General features: G+C 34.4%; 1 protein-coding gene across 1 annotated transcript in view; it reads left to right on the forward strand.

Annotated features, from left to right (window-relative positions):
• Positions 1–22,342, forward strand: part of Trhde (thyrotropin-releasing hormone degrading enzyme) — a 395,306-nt gene that overhangs the window by 361,904 nt on the left and 11,060 nt on the right. The window contains exons 13-15 of the mRNA XM_005374325.2: positions 744–891; positions 2,710–2,807; positions 3,255–3,362. Coding sequence (XP_005374382.1) covers positions 744–891; positions 2,710–2,807; positions 3,255–3,362 — 354 coding nt within the window. The remainder of the gene's footprint in view (positions 1–743; positions 892–2,709; positions 2,808–3,254; positions 3,363–22,342) is intronic.

Genomic DNA, 22,342 nt, shown 5'->3' on the forward strand with positions numbered 1-22,342 from the left:
TTAAAACCTCAGTCTGATTTTGTGTTGGCAAAGGAATTAAAATGGTTTTGAAAAAAGCCTTATGTTGTAATGTAACACACAAGCTCAGGATTGTAAATTGACAGTTTAATTTGATCATCCTGTTGGAAATGATATATGCAATATTACTACATAGAACTACATAAAAAGTAAGAGGGACTACATTTGTAATAATCAGTTGTTTCCAATTGTTATCTCTGAAGAATTTCTTTGAAGGACATTGCACAGGGCAGTGGTGGCAACTTATGAAATACATTGCGTGGTGGGCATGCAGAGCTCTTTGTTGGCAAGTGAGCCAAGCCGCACCAGCATTGCCGCAGGAGCTGAACATCCGGGTTTCATTGCACTATTGGCACTTTGTGATAAACAAGCGGGTTTTTCACGAGATCTCTAAAAGTCTCACCATCCCTGACCTAGGGGTTTGTTAAAATTCCATAATTCTTTCCTTTTTTTTTTTTTTTTAATAAAATACACATTCTGGTGTTTTTGTATTCATGCAAATCTTTAGCTCTCTAACTCTGAATATAATGAGGAGCATTGGCATCCTAAGTAGTACTATATTTAAAAAATGAGTAGCTTTATTTTTATAACTCTGAGTATGCTTTCTTTATACTGAGATGAATCTTGCTTTCTGCTTTTTATTTGCACAAGTAAAATCTTCATTTTTGCATCATTGTGTATCTTTTCTGCATATCATTAACATTAACTTTCTTGTGACTATGCAGGGCTGGCTATTTGCCTCAGAATATTCCCCTGGAGATTATCAGATACCTGTCTGAGGAGAAGGATTTTCTTCCTTGGCATGCTGCCAGCCGAGCTCTTTATCCTCTAGATAAATTACTGGACCGCATGGAAAACTACAATGTCTTCAATGTAAAAATATATAATTTCTTTATTCTCATTTTCAGAAGATAAACCTTTTCCCCATTTTCTAATATATGTAACTAATCCTGAATTATTTTAGTTATTTCTGCTAGTTTACTTTATCATCTTTGTCCTGATTTTCTATGTAACACCAATGACAATTATTTGAAGAAATTTAATACAAAGTTACTTTTCATTCTAGCCTAAAAGTGTCAATTAAGCTTAAATGCTTCAGAATTTAAGAAGGAATATACATGGAAAGTCCATTAAGTTCAAACTTACTTTCCAAGAGTTAAAGGGCTCTGTGCTCACGAAGGACTTAACTTGGGTAGAGGGATCCCAAAGATCTTAACAGAAAATAGACAGTTTCAATAAAGATTCTTAGTCATTATTTCTATCCAAAAGGGCATGGTGAATCCATTTCACTTCCTTAATTAACAAGGATAAGATCAACATTGAGGCAAAAGCCCATTCATAATTGGGTCCAAGGGGATATGGGAAAGCAAACAACAGATAATCCGAGCAGACATAATGGCATGACAAACATTTCAAATGTTACCTGACCAGACATTCTAAGCTCAAAACCTGGTAAACCACAAGTACATTGCTGATACCACCTAATCTGATTTAATAATCCTTTTGAATAATATTAGGGTTAAGAAATGCTAATGAGCTTTTGATTCCTACTTTTTTTTATCACTGTGCTTTCTACTAGTTTTGTGCATGATTTGCTTTTCGCTAGTTATTGTTGAACCCTGAATTCAATTTTATAATATCGTTCTATGCTTTGTGACATACTGACTCTGCTAAATAAGTATACATTTGGAATTACTCAAAATTGGGTAGCCATGACATGAAATCTCTTTATTGGAGCCACTGCCATCACAGTTGCTTTCTTTTGGCTTGTTTTAAGCCTGTGTAAAAGTAACTATTTTAAAAAATTTTTAAATGAGAATTATCCTGACTTGCTTGTTCATTTTTGCTTTTGTCTAAGCTCTTAGACAACAGACATGCAAAAAAAATGGGTCATTACAATTCTAATGTGGTTTTTAACTGGTATAGAAAATCTTATTACATGTGTCTTCCTCTCCAACACAGAAATATTGTAATATGAAACTGCTAGAAAAGTAAAAATGTGTTTTGTGTCTATTTGTACTTTAGAATAGTGCATCATGTCAGATACCACATTTTTAGTACAAGTTAAAAATTGCTTTTACTGTAATTTCAATGCTTTCATTCCTTTGATAAATTCAAGGTCCACATTAAAGTGAAGGAGAATATATCTTACATTTGTATTGAGTTTTAAATATATCATTGGTTGAATAGATTGTTGACTTCATAATAACATATCATTACATGGAAGTATTCTGTGTACCTCATCTTCAATAGCTCTAGGCTCTTGGCTGGGCCAACATAACAGCTTTGCATTAAATATGCTCTATTGACACAAGATGCATAAGTATTAACCACTCGTTTTCATGAAGGGCACCTGCATACATTTCTATAAATGTATGTCTAGTGTCATTATCAATACTCCTCATTTTCCTCATTTTGTTACAAAAATTGTCATCTAAAATATTTAATAGTGCAAGTTACTTAGTCATTCAGCAGGAAGAAAAAAGTAGATTCTTCCCATCTCAGTAGTATTTTACCCTTATTTTCTATATTTGAAATGCTAAGTTGAATAAAACTAGAATATTGTGCCTGTAACTTTACTAATATTTGAAAATGGACATATTTAAAATATATTATATTACAGAATTTAATGATCAGAATGGGGAAATTTAAAACTAACATTATTTTTATTCTTTTTGTACTCCCTTTTAGGAATATATATTAAAACAAGTTGCAACCACATACATCAAGCTTGGATGGCCAAAAAATAATTTTAATGGATCTCTTGTTCAAGCTTCCTACCAACATGAGTACTATTTTATTTTCTTATACTCTTCTCTTCACCCAGAGTTGTACAAAAACATCCTTCTAGTACCATTGTGACGCTAGCAGCATGCGACTTTCTTTCATTCTACATTTTGCATTTCCCTTTCCTGGGAGGACTGCTGCTGGTGGCACAGTTTCTACTGCTTGGCTGTAAGAACAAAGGCATTTCCTTGCTTTGTTTTAATTTAAGATCTGCTTTATTGTGATGTTGAGAGCAGAGCTCATGCCCCTCACTAGAATACTCTCTCCGAGGAAGATGTATAATGTTTAACTTCCAGCCTGTCTAATTAATTCTTTTAATCGGCAACATAGAATTTTCACATCTAAAAATTATTTTTGTATAGTACTTTACTTATCTACTGTTTATGTAATGAATTATGCTTTCTCTCCACATATGTATATTGCTCTTTAATTCTTCTGATGATATCTAGAGAACTACGCAGAGAGGTGATCATGCTGGCCTGCAGCTTTGGCAACAAGCACTGTCATCAGCAGGCGTCCACTCTTATTTCAGATTGGATTTCCAGCAACAGGAACAGGTAAGCTCAAATGAATCTGCACTTTTGATACTTATTTAATTATGCTTTCACATGTTGATGGATACATATATTCCATTTTTTAATTGAAGAAAAGGGAAAAAAAAACACAACAAAATTTTGTTTCAGGTTTACAGCTAATAAGGCAGCAACACGAAACCTCAATACACTTATCTCTAGATGTTTCCTCAAGTTTTAGGCTAACTTTCCTAGTGCAGGTCCTCATTAACTACATAGGCAAGATGTCACCTTATTTCAAGTCTGGTAGCTCTACCATCTCATAACAATGAAATAATTAAATTCAGTCCAAATTATGTGAGGTTATTCATAAAGGTTGTGATATTTATTCATAAAACAACATCATATGTTATAAACAAAGTAGGAAAAGAAATGTCAGTATTGAAAATCAAAAAGCAAAAGGTTATGAAAAGAGGTCTTTACTCTTTCTGTGACCCTTGACAGTGACCTAAAACTTATACCTTATCTTAGAATTTTATACTACATAATTTTCATACAAAATAATAGGTAAACAATATTTAATGAAATTACTCGAGAAAAATTTATAACTAAATGTCACTTGTTAATGAAAGGAATACTTAACATTCAGAAAAAAAGTAAAGGTCATTTGTCTTCTAACTTTAGTGTTTTAAATTATCGTAACACATTTTGTACTTCCAAGGATCTTTATGTTTCATTTCTCTTTGTACGTTGGGCACCTGATATTTCTTTCCAGTTTCTGACTTCTTTAATGAGCTGGAGTTAGAGGAGAAGGAAAAGGAATTCAGGGGCAAGCTGGAGAGATGATGCCCTTTTTTTGTGCCACAAGGGGCTGAGCCCTGAGGCTGGTGGTGGGAATTACCCCACAGACAGCAAAGAAAAGGTCTTGCTCTGGGTAACATGGAGAACCATGTTAAGAATTAAGGAATGAATTGGTATTTGTCTTGTTAAGAGTACTTTAGATTTGAATTTAATATTTCACTGACTACAAATCAAAGAGTAGCTATTCTATTTTAAAGGTCTCCCAGGGAACTCTCTCACTGCATTATTTAGTAATTTCTCCTATTATTTCACCTTCTGTAACACTTTCCTCCTTGCCCTTTTAGTTAATTGTTTCTTGTCTTCTACCAAGCTAAGAAGGGAAACATTGTATCACTATCATCTGACAGTTGGTCCATCATGTATTAGAAGACAGTGATTGAATCTGTCCTAAGTCTTTTAGAATTAAGTATCCTCATTTTGTACACCCCAGGCTGAAGATGTATATATTTGGAAGAGGCAAAAAAAAAAAAAAAAAAAAAAAAATGAGCTACACAATTTAAATTGCTCATTACATTTTTCTATAAATATTGCCCTTTCTTAATTGTTTTGGTTACTTTAATGAATTTACCCATGGAGACACACTTTCTCAGCATTTCATTAAAATTCGGTTCATACCACTGCATTATTACAGTTTCTCTAGAGAACATTCAAGGCTAGTATCAGCCCTATGTCTTAAAAAAATGTAATTTTTCTGAATGTCCTAGTTTTAAAATAACTAATCTGTTCAACAACATTTATCGGTACCTTCCAGTATTACCTAGAGGCTAAATGGCAAAAAAAGAAGAGGTGACTACAAAGTAGAAGAAGGTACAGTTCTATAAACAAATACTTTTATTCTGAAGCAAAACACAAGATAGTGAACCCAACAAAGGGAGGAGCTCCTTTCTCGGAGAAATCTCATTTTCATTCATGAGGATAAGCAGAGCTTTTTTAGATCAGAAAGGCTGAACTAGAGGCAGAATGGCTATGTAGGATTAGATGAGTTGGACGGATGGGGATTCTAAGTAGAAAGCACACAGTTAATTTAATAAATACAGTGAGGATTCTCATGGTACTGGGAATTAAACCCCAGACCCTTTGCGCTGAACCACAATGCTGACCTTTTTTTATTTTTATTTTGAGACAGGGTCTTGTTAAATTGTTAAATTGCCTAGGCTGGGCTAGAATTTGGGTTCTTTTTGCTTTTACATCTCAGAGTGCTATGATTATAAGCATGCACCAACATTCCCGGCAAATTTTATGATTTCCTAAATTATGAATTTGAATAATCTATCACATCTATAATTTCCTTATAAATATAAATTCACATATAAGATATCAGGTCATTTTGGTTTTGATAGCTCTGTCATTTATTCATGGTGTTATCATTAAATTATGGTGAAATACTTTAAGGTTGTTTTGTTATTTCCTTCATTATTTATATATTATCTGCTTGGCTTTCTTTGGTAAGTGGACAAATAAATATGCTCAGTGAAACTAACTCTGTGTGTCCTAAAATTTGTTTAGCCAACCATCTGACGTGCCCTGTGTCACAAGTGACTTCCTGCACCCGGGGCACATGGTACTCACTGAGCTACCTATGTGTGAAAAGCAGGGGTTTAATCTGTATTATTTGGGTGACAGTTGAATAATAGAGCAGTAACAGACATGTAGTTGATGTTCAGTTTAACTGTTCTAAATTAAGCCAGCGGAGAGAAGAATAAGATTTCTCTTTGAATGCGCTTGTAGGAACAGCCAAAGTCATTTTGTTTATTTGGGATTTTTTGTTTGTTTGGTTTTGTTTGTGCCTACTTCACAGGAACTTTGATTTTGTTTTTGTCTGTTTTACTGGCACTTTAAAAAGACTGACTTGCAGAAAATAATTTAAAAAGAAAACACTAGGATTAGTGTAGTAATAAACATAAAATATTTTGGAACATATATGCTTATGCTAATAAGTCTACAGAACAATGAGTCATGGAAGTAGGATGGCAAATCTTTGGGGTGCTATACTACTGTGCAGTATAATCTTGAAATATTGGGGAAATAAGTAAAATCAGACACATTAAAATTATACATACAGAACAGATATAAAAGTTGGTAGGAAGAAGGATAACGGAATGGAGTAGTGTGATGAATAGCTACAGATGGTAGCAACAGAGAAAAATTCAGAGTTAACTGAAGATGATAAATTGAATGAGTTGACATTCTGATTCCTGTTAAAATATTCAAATGCTACAGTGTGTTGAATTGTAATGGTGATGTCATGTATAAAAGCAGATTGAGCTACATTTAGGTCTTGTTAGGCTACAATTTGCAGAGTAAGTTCAGCAGAATGCCACATTTCAGAAAAGAGACAAATTGCCAAGCATTTGGTGTAGAACAATAGCGATGATAAAAAAGATCTTACAGCCATGAGCTAAGGAAGGGAGTCTACAAGCCCTGAAATTTCACTTTAAAACAAAGAAAGTAGGAGAAAAAGGAAAAAAAAGGATAGCCTTTATTTATATAAAAAATCATAATTAAAGGGCTAGAGAGTAGTTTGTTTCATTTGTTGATTTAAATAAACAAAAAAACAATAGACCTAAATTTCACTGAGTAAAATATAGGGAATATACTATTATTTCAGGGGAATTGTTATTTGAAAATCTCTGTATTAAATCACCATTGATGTTGTATAGTTGATTATACAGAGGTCACAGTATGGGATTATGGGGTTTTCTGTAAGAAGTGAATTCAAACTGAATTAAATGTGATTTTGCAATACTGTATTATTTTTCAAACACCATTTAAAGGGACAACAAAAGCTTTAGGCCCATATAGAGATTTTACTTACTTAATGTTTTAACTCAATAGATAGTGCTGTCCTTTCCCTAACATATTAATTAAAAGTGGAATCTTTGTTGTACTTTAAAAATACCCTGAAAAAACCCAGTACCTTCTATATTTTAAATATTGATTGAATTGAAATCAATTGTAAGTTTATTTTAAAATTGACAAAATTAAGATAATTCTAAAATAAATATCCTAAGTAGAAAATCCTCTAGAGCCTAGCAGCATGTATAATTCATAAGTCTCAATATACATGCAATTAATCATAATGTTACTAATATTATTGGCTTTAATTAAGGCCACAAAACTATTTAGTTTATTGAATGCTTATTACATTTTAGGCACTGTCATTGCTTTCTGTGTAGAATCTCATCATCTACTTTTATGAAAGACAAACCCTAAACTACGATGATTATGCAACCTGCCAAGATTATAAAACCATAGGTGGCAGACCTGAGCTCCGTTTCCGAATATCCCTACTGAATCCCTGTGTCCCATTCCTACTGCATGGGGTTCATTGGTATGTCAAATTGTTGTATATTAGTAGTATGATTTTTTTCAAAAGTGCTAAAAAATAAACAAAAGCTACCTAATAGATTTTAAGTCGTCTTGGCAGTGCATGCTGGTAACAGATTTATGTACGTGGGGCTACATGGCATAAGCCACAAGCTCTTACACTTGAGAGTGTATCAGAATCATTAGGTGAACCTGTTATCTGTAGGTCTTGACAAACCAAAGTTTCCCATTTAGTAGGTAGAATGAGGCCAAGAATTTGAGTTTATAACAAGCTCCCAGTTAATGCTGCTGCTCTGGAGACTATAATTTGGGGACGACTGATGTAGGAAAGGGTACTGCCTTTTGAGTAGAGATATTTGTGATCAAATTGTAGCCATTTCACTCCATAACCCTGACAACATCTCTTAGCTTCCCTATCTGAAAAATGGCAGTCACATTACAGACCATAAAGCTTTTGAGAAAGCTTTTAAATAAAAGAATGTATATGTAACACCTAAAGCTCACAAGAAATCATAAAATGGTAGTATTCAGAGTTACCCTCTATTTGCTTTTGTTTGTTTGTTCTGAGACAGGGTCTTACTATGTTGTCCAGGCTGGCCGTTAGCTCATTATGTAGCCTACGCTGGCCATGAATGCATTATGATCCTCCTGCCTCAGTCTCTGGAGTGCTGGAATTACAGGTGTGCATTTGGCTCCTGCATTTGTTTTGATTATGTCTGTGTAATAGGTACTGTCTTTTTAAACAGACAAAGGAGAGAGGGCAACATACCTTAAGTATCTTAACTATTAAGCCTTACATTTTGAGGCTTACAGTAAGGATATAAAATATAAAACAAAATATTACTAAACAGATCCTCAATTAGCACAGGATGACATTCACATTTTTCTCCTTACTTAAGAAAATATTGCCTATCTCAGTCTCTCAGATAGATATCAGTTTCTTTTTTTGCTCTTTTAAATCAGTAACTACTTATGTCATATGTCATCAGATAAAAGTCATTTTATCTTATACTATAAAGAGATGTAGGTGAGTCCTTTTAATTTGTGTATAATATTTGCATATCAACATTTGCTTTTGTTATGTGAGAATGTAAAAGTAGGGGGAAAAAGGGCTCTTTCTCTGGGATCTATATAAATCTAAATCAGAAACTGATTTATTCCCCCTCTAAGGCACTGCTTCTGATTGTCCATGTTTCCAAGGTATTGTCGTCCTGTTCCCTCAGTTTTTTACATTGTTTTCTGCTTGTTATAGTGTCCCACCATAAAGGTTCACAGCCTGAAGTTCTTACACTAACCAGGCCTTGCAAGTTCATTGTCTTTTACCAGCATAAGTGTTTTCTAGAAGAGGGAACCTATCAGGGAGTTTGTGTGTGGTAATAAAAACCACAGGGTTGCTAAGACTTCTAGTGAACAGGGGCAAGAATTAGGTTTTGCTTCTACTTTTACTGTTGAGCAGATATGGCTTTAGACAAGTCAGTTAAATTTTCAGAATCTCAGCTATGCTTCAAAAGTGAAGGAATTGCCCTCCAACCTCCCGTGTTTACATCATTTTTAGCAGCCCAAATTTTCATACTCAGTATGTTTGAACATACACACACATCTTCCCCTACAGTGGGTCCACTTGTGGTTCCCTGCAGATTTAGTAATCAAAGGGTATATGGTCATTTTTTCATGCATTCAGCAACTATAATGTGTTGGGCACACTGTGAGACACTTGGAATACAGCAATCATTCTTTCAGTTAATGCTTGCCCCTGTTACTTGGTAGGCACTAAAAATGCATAGATCCTGCCTTTACATGCCCCAAAACATGATGGGGTGGGAGGAAGATGAGAGGAAGAGTAAAGTTCAAAACAGCCACAGAAAACTAAAAATGCAACTCAGATAAGTACAATCAATGAGAGGTCTGTGGTCTGAAAGATTCTTATATAGAAATTTGATCAATGCAAAAATATAAAGTAAAATGTCTAGTTCTATGAGCTGATAGTGGAAATAAAGGAGATATTTGAGCATTATTAAGGAAGGAAGACTGACAGGAGTTAATGATTGCATTTTTGAGCAAGCCAAAGGAAGGCCTTAAGGGCAGTTTAGTAGAATTCAATCAGGCTCAAATTTTAGGCACATATATCCCCTAAAATAATATGTTTAAATTGACATCTAAGATTTTCCATTGTGTATTTAAATAACTGTAAAGATTTAACTTCTAGTACATTGTTAATAGACATTTTAATGTAGTACAATACTTGGAGCACATTTTTTTTGTTCAATTGAATTATATGCCTAGAAAAACCAAAAGGACAATTATAATCCTTCCCTTACTTTTCTGCCCTAGAAATTATGGATTTCCATACTGTGGCTGGTTATCTAGTTGAAAATTGTTACCTGCACAACCAAAGCACAGAGACTTAGAAGTCGGCCATGAGTGTCTTAAAGCAGACAGGAAGTTTTATGGGAACTGCTGGCATTCACCACTATCATCATAATGCTAAATGAAATAACAAAAACTACAATTCCAAGAACACCAACAGAAAGAACCCACCAAACAAGGAGAACAGATCAACACAGGGCAAAAACAGGGAAACAACAACAGGAAAATTTGGCAAGGATAAACCAATTTAGATCCATTATAATCAGCAAAGTAAAGGTCTCAATTCACCAGTTGAAAGAAACAAACTAGCAGAATAGATCAAGAAAAAAAGATTCAGGGCTGGGGCTGTAGCTTAGTAACAGAGTACTTGCCTAGTATGTGCAAGGTCCTTGGTTCAATCCTCAGCACTACAAAAAAAAAAAAAAAAAGGCTCAACAATATGCTACATAAAAAAAAACCCCCACATTTAACTTAAAAAGCAATTCATAGACTGTAAGTCAAAGGATGAAAAATACTCTGTGTGACAGGAACCTGGAAAGTAGCAGGAGTAGCTGTTCTATTTGCAGACAAAGTGAACTTCAAGCCAAGACTGATCAAGAGAGACAAGGTACTACATACTTGTCAAGGGAAAACTGCAAAAGGAACAAATAACAATCATGAATATGTATGCACCAAACACATGCACAATCAACTATATGAAACAAATATTAATGGACATGACAGATCACATAAGCACTAACAATTGTAATGGGAACCTCAATGCTCTACTGTCACAAGTAGACAGATCAACTAGGCAAAAATTGATAAACAAATATCAGAACTGATCTAAACCTGTGAACAAATGGACTTAGGAAATATCTATAAAATTTTCCACCCCACATCAGAATACACATCTTCTCAGCTGCACCTCCTAGGATGTTTTCCAAAATAGACCACATATTATCCCATAGAACATACTTAAGAAAATCCAAAGGAACTGCAGTTATCCTGTACATATCATCAGGCCATAGTACAATGAAACTGGATACAAGTGAAATAAATCAGACACAAAAGGTTAAATATCACATGATTTCTCTTATATGAAAATTCCAAAATATAAATAATTTTAAAAGCAAAAAAAAATTAGATGATAGAAAATGGGTAAAAATTAGATGGGGAAAATTAGATGATAGAAAATTGGCTTAGTGTAGATGGGAAAGGGATATGACTGGGGAGAAATGGAAGCATGAGAAGAAATCAAAATGATTAATATGTGCTCTTATTTACCACAAACATATACATATAAAAATTAATATTCCCAAATAATATAAAAATGATAGTTTGCTAATATCTAATCTACAATAATCATTTTCAGAACTTTATTATCAATTTATCCCTCCATAGTCTTTAAGACTGAGAGGCATGAACTTTAATGTAGTACACCCCTCATTGTGGTGGCTACAGTGTTGCAGGGCCAGGTACCCAGTCTACATTTGAATAATGGGATACTGATGAAAAGCCAACTTCATTTTTATTTTCTAGCTTTTTTCTAAAATAAGGTATTTTGCGTAATTTTCCATAGTTATATGTCTACTTTCCTTAACCTGCGTTAGTTAAAATTCTGATAACACTTAATTAAATTATCAAGTATATTCTGTTTCTATCATGCTTAAAAAATGAGGGAGATCATGGTGAACAAACAACATAGCTCCAGCCTTACCAGCTGATGGGGTTGATCAGCAGTAATCAGAAATCATACACATAATGTCAGACTTTGACTTTGGTCAACACCCAGCCAGGAGTCTAAGCACAGGACAGCTCAACCTGTTGGTGAGGGTGACCTTGCAGAGCTGTCTCTATCCTGAAGATTACAGGAAAATGCATGTTCCCCAGGCCTAGGAAGAAAGGGGAATTAAGGGCAGGAAACACTTTGCACTATGCTTTTCCTTCTGAATATCCTTTTTCAAGTTCAGTTTTTGGGACTTTCAAAAATTTAGTGGATTAGGCAGAAGCTGTACTGTCACAAGAACATACTCAAGGTTCTGGAAGGTTTTTTATTGTTTAGTTAATGTGTTTGTTTTGGTTTTATTTGCTTAAAGGCATAAAAATCTGAGTTGATTATGATTCTTCATTAAAGGTTTAGGGATCTGTATTCTGAAATTAGGGCCTTCTAAGATTAGAGTACATTACCGTGCATAAACTGTATAGGTATAAACTGTATAGGTAAAAGAAACATAACATATGGAATGTAATAAGTGTGCAAATTCCTTTCAAATTTCTTTGTCTTATTGAAAATCTTTTTTTTTAGCTAGCTCACTACATTACTCACACTTTGTATCTTTGTAGGTCTTCACTGAAAGTGCTACTTTTCCTTGATATTTGGAGAAGTTAATAAATCTTAACTTATTTTTGTCCACCATGGGATAAATATTTGACTGAGTCATCTTGTTGAGGGATTAATGAATCTAGTTATATTTTTAATTTACTTTTTAGTACTCCAGGGGTTTGACTTTTGTCTAGAATTAATATAAATACAATAAGTATGTATTCCAAAAGTATCAATGATTTTATGCTTTAATTTTAAATGCAAAAATAACCATAAACTTATTTTCCTTTTCCCAACACATTTAGGCTTTTCCCTGACATTTTACTTTTTAAAAATATTATATTATTTTGCTAACCATATGGAGAGACAATAATCAATAGTAGCTTTTCAAATTATTCTAATTTTTACAGAAGGATGGTTTTTGAAGATGATTTAAGATTTTTTCTGACAGTATACCTTGTTTTCCCTTATTTTGGCCAGTGGTAATTTTTTTTTTATTGTACTCATATTGTTTGCCTAATATTTTGCCAAGTTTAGACATAATATTATTGAACTTTGGTGTCATCTACCAAGAGATATTTCTATTGATTAGTTAGAGAATAGCTTTATTTAAAAGCCTGTTTATCATAGAAGTGTGAAGTGAATATAGATTTATATGAGCAACTCAGCAAGTAATACTGATTGATCTTATAATAGTAATCATTATTATTTACTTAGCCAATGTAGAATATTAGGAAAAAAGTCTTGTAGCTTCCAAAATAGTCTTAGTTACAGCGAGTAGGCTATACCTTCAGATTCATATGTTGGATTCTACAAAGCTCATCACAATGACTATCAACTACTATAATGAAGATTTTTCTGTACATTTAGCTGAAAGTATTTGCTGTGTGGAGAGACTTTTGATACTACCAATATTTCCTGTTTTTCAAAAAAATTTCCTCTTATGATTAAGGTCTTGAACTGTTTCTATCAGATAATCTACCCTATTTCAAAATAAAAATGAAAATAACTCTTGTCAGTGTTCTTTCTAATGATAGTGTAGCGTTACACATCATAATAATCATAAAATACACAAGTATCAAATATTATTTTACATATGTGTTTAAATATCTATGGTAAGAAAGTTAGAATTTGAAAGTGTGTGGCTTCCTGGCGACAGTATGAAAATTAAAGCACATATGTACACTTTTGTGGGTTGAATAGTGGCTTCTAAAAGATACCTCAAAATTCTAAATCCTATTTTGAATGTGACCTTTCTTAGATAGAAATAAGGTCATTGTAGATGTGATCAAGTTATGGATCTCGAGATGAAATCATCCTGGATCTAGGGAGAACCTTAAATCTAATGATGAATGTATTTAAAAGAGAGAGAAAGAAGGCAGAGAGAGATAGAGACAGATGATGATGTAAGACATAGGTAGAAGTTGGAGTGATACATCTAAATTCAAGGAACACCAAATATTGCTGGACCTACCAAACTGAAGAAGCATGGAAGGGACTCCTGCTCATGGTCTCCAGAAAGATCCAATCATGCTCAATTTCAGACTTCTGCAAGGAGGTGTATAAGAGAGTCAATTTCCTTTTTAAACCACTTTGTTTAGAGTAATTCATTATGGTAGCCCTAGGAAACTAATATACATACTTTCAGTCTCTGTCTTATTTTCAAGATTTGCCTTACATTTAGTATTTTTTCAGTGTTTTCTTTGGTACAATATCAAGAGGTAGTGCAAGTTAAACTGTTAACTTTAAACTCACTTTACTCTTCAGATATTCATAAAGGAAATAAAGAATAAAAGTTACATCTTGTTGCTTACAATATTCAGACAGTGTGCAATCAGCAACTATCAAAATTATTTTAAATTTTTTAGTGGAAGAGAAACAAAGAAGTGGTTGATGGTTTGAAGAAAAAATAATGTGTAGAGATTTTCCTAAAATTCACAGCAAAGAAACTCATACTTATTCGTAGGATTTCTTCCCTTCTTAATATTTACTGTCTTGCCACTCTCTCCTTCACTTTTTCCCTCCCTCCTTCCTTTCTTCCAACACTGCAGATGTTTTATATAATTAAAAAGGAAATGGAAAAATATTGAAGTAATTCTACTTAATTTTCATGTATAACAAAGCCTTTTTATTTTATTCTTAAATATACGTTGCTAGTATTCAGTGTACACTCTTATCTTCTTGTTTGAGATATATGAAATACTACAACCAGTACCTGCCAGTTACATGTGTATATGCATGCATATATTTCAAGTATTTCAGTTATTTTACAAAATAATGAACTTGTATGTTTTCTTTTTTGAAAATTAAGTTTATTGGTACAATTTAGATATGCATAATGATCACATTCCTCATAGGGAATTTGCACATGATATATCTTAGTTCCTCATTTTCTCATTTCCCTCATTTACAAAGCTTTGCGTCCATTTTATCCTTTTTTTCTTTTCCCTTCCATCTTCCCCCCCACCCCAGTTCCCCTTTCGTTTTCAACAATTCCTTCCTGTTTCACAATATCTATTATACAATAAGAACTTGTGTGATTTCCCAGTTATGTCACCTCCTGGTGGAAAATTTCTTTTTCCCCAATTTATAACTTCCTCATAAATTTACATCATCCCCTTTTTCTTCAGAATCTAGGTTGTTTAAAATAGTTTTACATCACTTCATATAGTGTAACTAAATACTTCATAGCTATTTTGAGTATCCTTTAGAAATTTAATTCTATCAGATTATAATTATATCAATTATTCTTCAAAAATACACATATATTTGAAGTTTATCAGGGATTTTACTGCTTCTTCATATGAAAAGGTAATAGGAGAGTCAAAGCATATTTCATAGAACATCTCAGATTTGATATGCACAAGAGCACCTCCATATTTTTAAAAAATTCAATGTATTCTTACATACCATGCTATACTTTAAGAATATGGTGTATTTTTATGTACTATGCTATCATTTAAAACCAAGAACATCTGAAAATTACACTTTGAGCAATATATGTATGTATATATATTCACATACACACAAATAGTAAAGTTTACTTTAGCCAAAATAAGAGATATTTTTGGTTGAGGAAATGTCAATTGAGAAAAATGGTTTGTGTGACACCTTAGTAGTACATAATTCCAAAAATATTAAGTTCTGAGATTCAAGTTTTCCCAGGCTGGAGAATCAGTCTTGTTAGCCTCAGTGACAGAGACTGTACATTAAAGATGAAGGTTAACTGTATTTGCACAGTCACTCACCTTATAGAAGTAGTACTGTGATGAACCCAAGAAATCCCTATAATTTTTCAAACTTTGTATAAAGAATAGAAAAGATGATGACTATTTCCATAAATTATTCCTAGGAAATTGAAAATTGATGTTATTTATCGAGGTGGAGTCCAGTGTAATTCCATGAGGTCTTCATAGACACTCAGATCTGGGTCATGAGTTGAAAAACAGTGCTTATGTATTTACTGTTCTAACTGATGTACCATTCCCATATTTTATCTTTTGTCTGAATGGGTAAGCTAAGAGAACTGTTTCCTAATGTAATAATCCAGACAGCATCACTAATTTTTTGTATATGTAGATTTCGTGTTATAGCAGACATTGAGATTTGCAGTGCCCTGACCAGACAGAAGTAAAAAGAAGCCACATATTCAATGAGGATAGAGCGGATGAATTGAAAAACCATGGCTAACGCTCAAAGTGATTATGGAAAGCTGTTTGTCTCATTTTTACACAGACATTCATAAGCAGGGCAATTTATCAGGCATCTCACCACTTCTACTACAAGTACAAACCTCCTAAGTTTTAAATTCTGTTGTTCTTACAGCTATTTATATTAGCAGTCGGCTGCTCACTGTTCTAGAATGAGTCGTCTGTAGGTATCTTAACTTTTTCTACTTTTCTTACACAGCATCTTTTTGAACTATTATAGTTATAATTAATTCTGTTTGTATTGCAAGAAAGTCTTAAGGATTCTAAGCTGTTAGATGCTTATTGCCTTTGTTCTGAGCTTCTCGGTAGGAGGAGTTTAACATCCACACCACAGAAGTTTTAGATAAGTCACAAATTCTCCTCCAATTATTTGCTTTTATCCACTTTACCTTTTTGTAGGTCTTTGTCATTCACTCCCTGTGTCTTGGGCTCTGTATATTTTCTCTTTTGTTCTGTCTGTATAGCTTTTCTTTGAAGTTTCCTTTTTGTTCTGTCCTTTTTAAGGTTACCTGGGTCACTCTGTTTCTTACACCTTAGTGCTTTACACATTATATTTTACAAAGTGCCTTTATAACCCAGATATTTAACCCATTACCAGTTTTTCTCCATGATCACCAACTTAACGGCTGCCAGAAATTACACCTACTGTACACGTTGGGCTTAAATATTGTAAACAAAAATTTTACCTGCATTATTTCAACTTTTAATTTTCAAACCCACTTAAAGGGAATGCAGACGTCTTAGAGCATAATCTTTTGTTATTCTCAGGTTGTTAAATCCCCAAATAAACAGCAGCCTAGCAGCAGTTCTTTCCCAGTTCATATAGAAAAAGCAGCCTGTGCACTTCAAAACATGCAAAATTACAGTTTCAAGAAGGATGAGACATCTTTTCCGAACACATCCACATATTTTGACATGAAGTTTTTCTGTTCACGATCATATTCTTCTAGCTTTGAGTGCAAAGGGCCATGTGGACTCTTTTTGAACTGCCCTTCCCTTTGTTCTGTGGCTTTGGTATTCCTTGATGTCGTACTTAAGCTTCAGAGACCATGGGCAAAGGCCAGGCAGGAAGAGAGAAAACCTCCAGAAAAAGAGTCAACCTATTTGCAACAGGAAAGGTGCCTCACCAATGATATTGCTTCCTGACCTCTTCTCTGGTCCCTGGCTGACACTGCACAGGGAATTCTATCCCTCTGCTGGAGGTGTTGTAGAGATGCCTGGAAATAATCTTCCTCCCAGTTACCAGGATTGTTAAAAGAATTTGTGGCATCATATTTGATTGACAATTATACCCAGAAAATTAGGTGGGATTATTAAAGGGAATTTTATTTTAAGACCTTCTACTGAAGTTGCACTGTCAGTCCTGCTTTTAAATAAGTTACTCATTCAAATTTGGTGAGATTATCTAAATATTTTTGCATTTTAAAAGAATTCCACTTATTTGGAATAGATAGTAATATTGATTGTTACTTCATATTACTAATAAGGTTATTACCCCATATCAAGATAATTTTGTATGACTCCAGCATTGGACTACACATACCATGAAAATACATTCTGTGTTTAACCCTTAATATGCACCAAACAGTGTGAAATGCAGTGGACAAAGATTATTGCAAACATTGTAAAAGCTCAGTAAAAAATTATTACCCCATTTCTTGAGTAAATTGACACTTAGGAGCAAAGTCACACATTCCTTCTGAGCAACGTCAAGTCTTGATCAGGACGATGTTCTCAGAGCAGAGGAGGGCCTGAAGAATGCAGGTAGAGAAGGAAAGGTAGAGGACATGGTGAACAACATCAGACTTTGTAAGTGTAAGATTATATTTTAGTTTCATATGTTGAAGTCACAGATTATCCATCCTAGAAGAGAGAAGAGTACAAATACTTTTAAAGCAGACAAGATTTGGGGTACTGGCAGTAAAGCTTCAATGAAAACTTCTAACTTTTAGTTAGAGGAGGCAAACCACCTCTCAAATAAGTAAATTAATCTTACATTAATTAAAATTAATTAAATGTTAGGCCTCACTCTAGATCAATGGCATGCGTGGTACCAATGAAAGAAAGAGCACTCTTCAGCAGCTAGTGGTCTGAGCAGTATTTCTCATTGTCTTTGAAAATAATTAAATTCACATTTCAGTGTTAGCACAATCACTGATGAAAAGAATCTTAAACTCACAGAGAAAGAAAAGACTTTAGAAATCGTGTACTTCATCCTTGCCCAATTAGGGTGAAAAATGAAACCCAAAGCCATGTCCTTGACTTACCCCAGCCTACCAGCAATTACTGCCTGCATCACTTCCAGTGAGATTCTTTTTAGAAATGAACTCACAGTGTGATGAGGTGGGAAAATTTATATTTTAAAGTAGTGTATTTTTTCCCGCAGCAAGTATCATTTTTATATTTAATGTTTATCATGAGGCATTTTGTGTTATTCAGTAACATTTTGATATATTGAATGTAGTTTGTTCTAAGATAATTTTATATTTACAAATGTAATTATACATTTGCTTATTTCCAACACAATTGAAACAATTACTGAATTATTAAACTTGAAATATATGAATTAACAAAAAGACTAGTTACCTATAATGCCCAAATTTTGAAGCAGATGTTCTTAATACTCTCTTTTTTATCCTTTTAGTCTTTTTTCCCCTAAGAACATAATAACGTGTTAGTTTTTAAACTTCACACAGTGGTGTTATACATATTGTAGATTTACATGTGTATTGTGTTCTATCTTTAAAAAGAAACTTTGTATCTTTAAATATTAATCTATGATATTATTTTCAGCTTCTATTTGTATCATAACTTCAACCAGTACCTCACTGCTGATATTTTCAATGTCTAGAATTTTTGCCTTAAAAAGTATACAGAAATAGAACTTTTCATAGGTAAATTTTGGGTTTTCTTAGTTATTTACCTTAGTTTATCATCATACTGCAAAATGTTCATTTCTTAACTAGAGTACCAACTTTCTATGATTAAATCTCAGTCACCACTATTACAGATGGAACATTTGTGCCACCTCTAGCCCCCAAATCTGTAAAACAAAATCCAAAGGGATAATGTAATAGTATTAGGTGTGATCTTTGGAAAGTAATCAGGTTGCTCGGGAGGAGCCATTCCATAAGGGATTAATGTCCTTACTGAAAACCATCTCAGAGAGTCCGCCAGCCCTTTTTCTGCCATCTGAGGACAAAATAAGAACCCAACAGCTTATATGTATCCCGAAAGAAGGTCCTCATTAGAACATGACCTTAGATGACCCTAGTGGTACCTTGATCTCAGACCTTCAGCCTTAAGAACTGTGAGAAATAAATTTCTGCTGTTCATAACCCACACAGTCTACTGTACTTCTTTACTGCAGTACTAAGACAACTATCATTGTTTCTTAACTCAGTGAAAAAAATGCTGAATGATGGATATCTTCATTTTTCTACTTATTTTTTAACATATGCCACCAAAACATTTAGTTTACATAAATTATTTCAAAGTGATATACTGAACATCTGTGCTTTCAAAACTTGCATCCTGAAAATGAACTGTCGTAATGCTATATAAAGTAAGACTGGAATAAAGGCCATAGTACAAATTATATTAATTAGGTAATAGTTTCTGTAAAATTACTACCTTAAGAAAGGTAAAGTCATTTCATGTTGGCTAAACATGACCGTGTTCATCTTGTATGAAGGTAGGGAAGAGACCAGTTGACTCTTCATGTATGTTTACAACACCTAGAGAAAGAGCAAACAGAGCAAATTTCCTTTCTAGTTGATAAAATTTCCTTTAAAAGAGTTACTTCTGAGGCAGCAGTTAAAAAAGAAATGACCAATGGGATGCTCACGTCTTCATAACCAATTTTCATGTTCACTAGGGGGGGCCCTTTCCCTGTAATCTTGATGTCAAGGGTCTCCCAGGACGCATTTGTACTGCTCATAACCATGGGTTCTGTGGTTTCTTAGCTCATGCTTTACAAACAAATGAGCTTTTGCATTTGTTCCTAATGACTTTGGTTTATACAAAGAGATCTTAAATTGTCTCCAGAGCAATCATTTTGCTAAAATGTTATTAGAACATCTTTACAGATTTAGCAACAAAAGGGGATTTCATTAACAATGGGAGTCGTTAGGAATTGAGGGCCCTTGACACATCCAGTGCTTACCAATCTTGCTTTCAGTGACGAGTAAAAATGATCTTGTGAATAGTACATTAATTCTTTATCTGGTGAATGGGTAAGGACGATGCGGGATTGATGGGGTGGGGATACATGTTAGAAAAATCATAGCAGTATTTTTGGGCTAATCATCTCTGTTTTGCTCTTCAAAAAGCCATATGAACCTCTGCCATTGTATTTCCTGGCGTAGAATCATTTCTGTCCTGAGATTGGGGGTGATTTGTACCTAAGCCTGACAATTATTTTTCAATGTACCATCAGTAGACTTTAGGTTATATATGTAAACATGTGTGTTTCATTTCATCATAATCAAATTTGATCCACCTGCTCTGCACAAAGGAACTGCTGCTAAGAAGACAAACTTGACCAGCACTTTCATACGAAGCACATCCAAATGACGGATTTTGTAATTTAGTTTTTCTCTCTTTTTGCAGCTGCAAGCACAGAGACAGCAAACCCCTCTACTTTAGACAGTTTGCCTTCAAAGGCCTTCCAAGGACAATTATGCTAAATTTCTTCAGGATACTGGTCATTTTTACCGACACTGTATTTCTTGAGGTCGTTCCAAAATTTTTCTCCCTTCCGTGTGTATGACCCTCTTCCCATACCACAGCTCCTTAGGTGTACTGCTAATTTAGCTCCTTTTCAATCACCAAGAAGCAGTGTTTTTGCAAGTATCACTTCAGTGTGGGTGAATGTAAAGACTATTTCTTGGTAATCCAGTCTTACTAAATTCAAATATCCTGCAAAGATGACTAATTTCATCTTTGAAAAATATTTTTAAAAGGCTTAAAGGCCATATCAACGGCCAGCTGAATTCTCAGCATTATATTTTGGTTGCATTGGTGTTACTGTATCATCAGTCAGGTATTGGGATTACTAGTGTCAATGATCAGACCCCAAGCTTGGTAATGGTACTCTCTTAAAGGGTAAAATAACCTTGGAGTGATGTAAGCAAGTTGGTAAAGTAGTAAGCTCTGGGCCACTTTCTCCCTGAAGATGCAGTTTCATCAGTAAATCATGGACAAATTCACTTTTGAGAAATCCAGAAGCTAAGTGAAAGACTCCTGTACAATTAGTGAATATAAAGTGTGAGTTGTCAAACCCAGTAGGAAGACTCAGGTTATAAATTTGACATGTACTTCTGGCATAACATCATACGGCCAGGCAGAGAACCTCTTGATCCCAGCTTCTCTCAGGGAAGAAAAAGGATTGATTCATGCCCTCGAACTTTTCTCAGAAAGTTCTCCAGAGAAATGGCTATCCTGCCTTCTTCTGGAGCTCTGGAAGGACTGGCACAGTTTATCCACCTAAGGGAGAATAGAGACAGCAACTTGAGCTCTTGATACCACAGATTTTCTCCTTGTTCAGCACCAAGTAAGATTAAAAATATCAGTTCTTGGCTACATCCTAGTAAAAAAATGATTTGATTCATCTCTCTAATGCCCCGCCTCCTCCAAAACAATCCAGAGAATTAGGACATGCTTCACTAGTCTTAGAGCTCCCCCAGGTCTGCCCGTCAGTCCACCTCAGGGAAAACAGAGATAACAGCTTGAACCAGAGGATGGCATATATCCTCGCCAATGCTCAGCACAGAGAACACAGGCGTTGGGGTGAGATTTCAGGTCTTCCTTTTCATCTAGAAAGGGGAAAAAGTTGATCTGTGCATCTAGTACCTAGTTTTTCCTGAGATGCCCAAGTAACCAACATCTGATCTCCCAGCCTTTGGAGTTCTGAAGGAGCTGATGCAGTCTAGCCACCTAGGAGAGAACAGAGACCAGAGGTTAGATTCTTACACACTATGGTGCCTGCCTACCTCTGTACAGAGTAAACAGACAAAAGCACCACTGGTCTGTTTTTTCTGGGAAGGAAAAGGTTAGCAGAGGCACTAGCATCTTAAAATATAATTTTAAGGGTGAGCACAAAGGGAAACAAAGCTTTTGTTTTGTTTTTCTTCCGGTACCAGGAATTGAACTCACAACCTTGTGCTTGCTGGGCAGGCGCTCTGCGACTGAGTTAAATCCCCAGCCCTGAAGCTTTTGAAAATAAGGTGGGGAAGAGAGGTTGAAGGGAGGGGAGGGGAATGTTTAAAGAAGAAAAACTAAGATATATAATGTACAGATACGAATCCCTATGATGAATGTTATCATTATGAATACCTGAAATGTTCCAGTGAACCTAGTTGAAAAAAAGAATGGGCACAAAAATTGTTTTCAGTACTTCTTTTGAATGAAAGACATGATTTTATTTATCCAGTCACTAGTTTTTTGAATGTTAT

Source organism: Chinchilla lanigera, unplaced genomic scaffold (assembly GCF_000276665.1).
Source record: "Chinchilla lanigera isolate Chin_1 unplaced genomic scaffold, ChiLan1.0 scaffold00004, whole genome shotgun sequence".
NCBI lineage: Eukaryota > Metazoa > Chordata > Mammalia > Rodentia > Chinchillidae > Chinchilla > Chinchilla lanigera.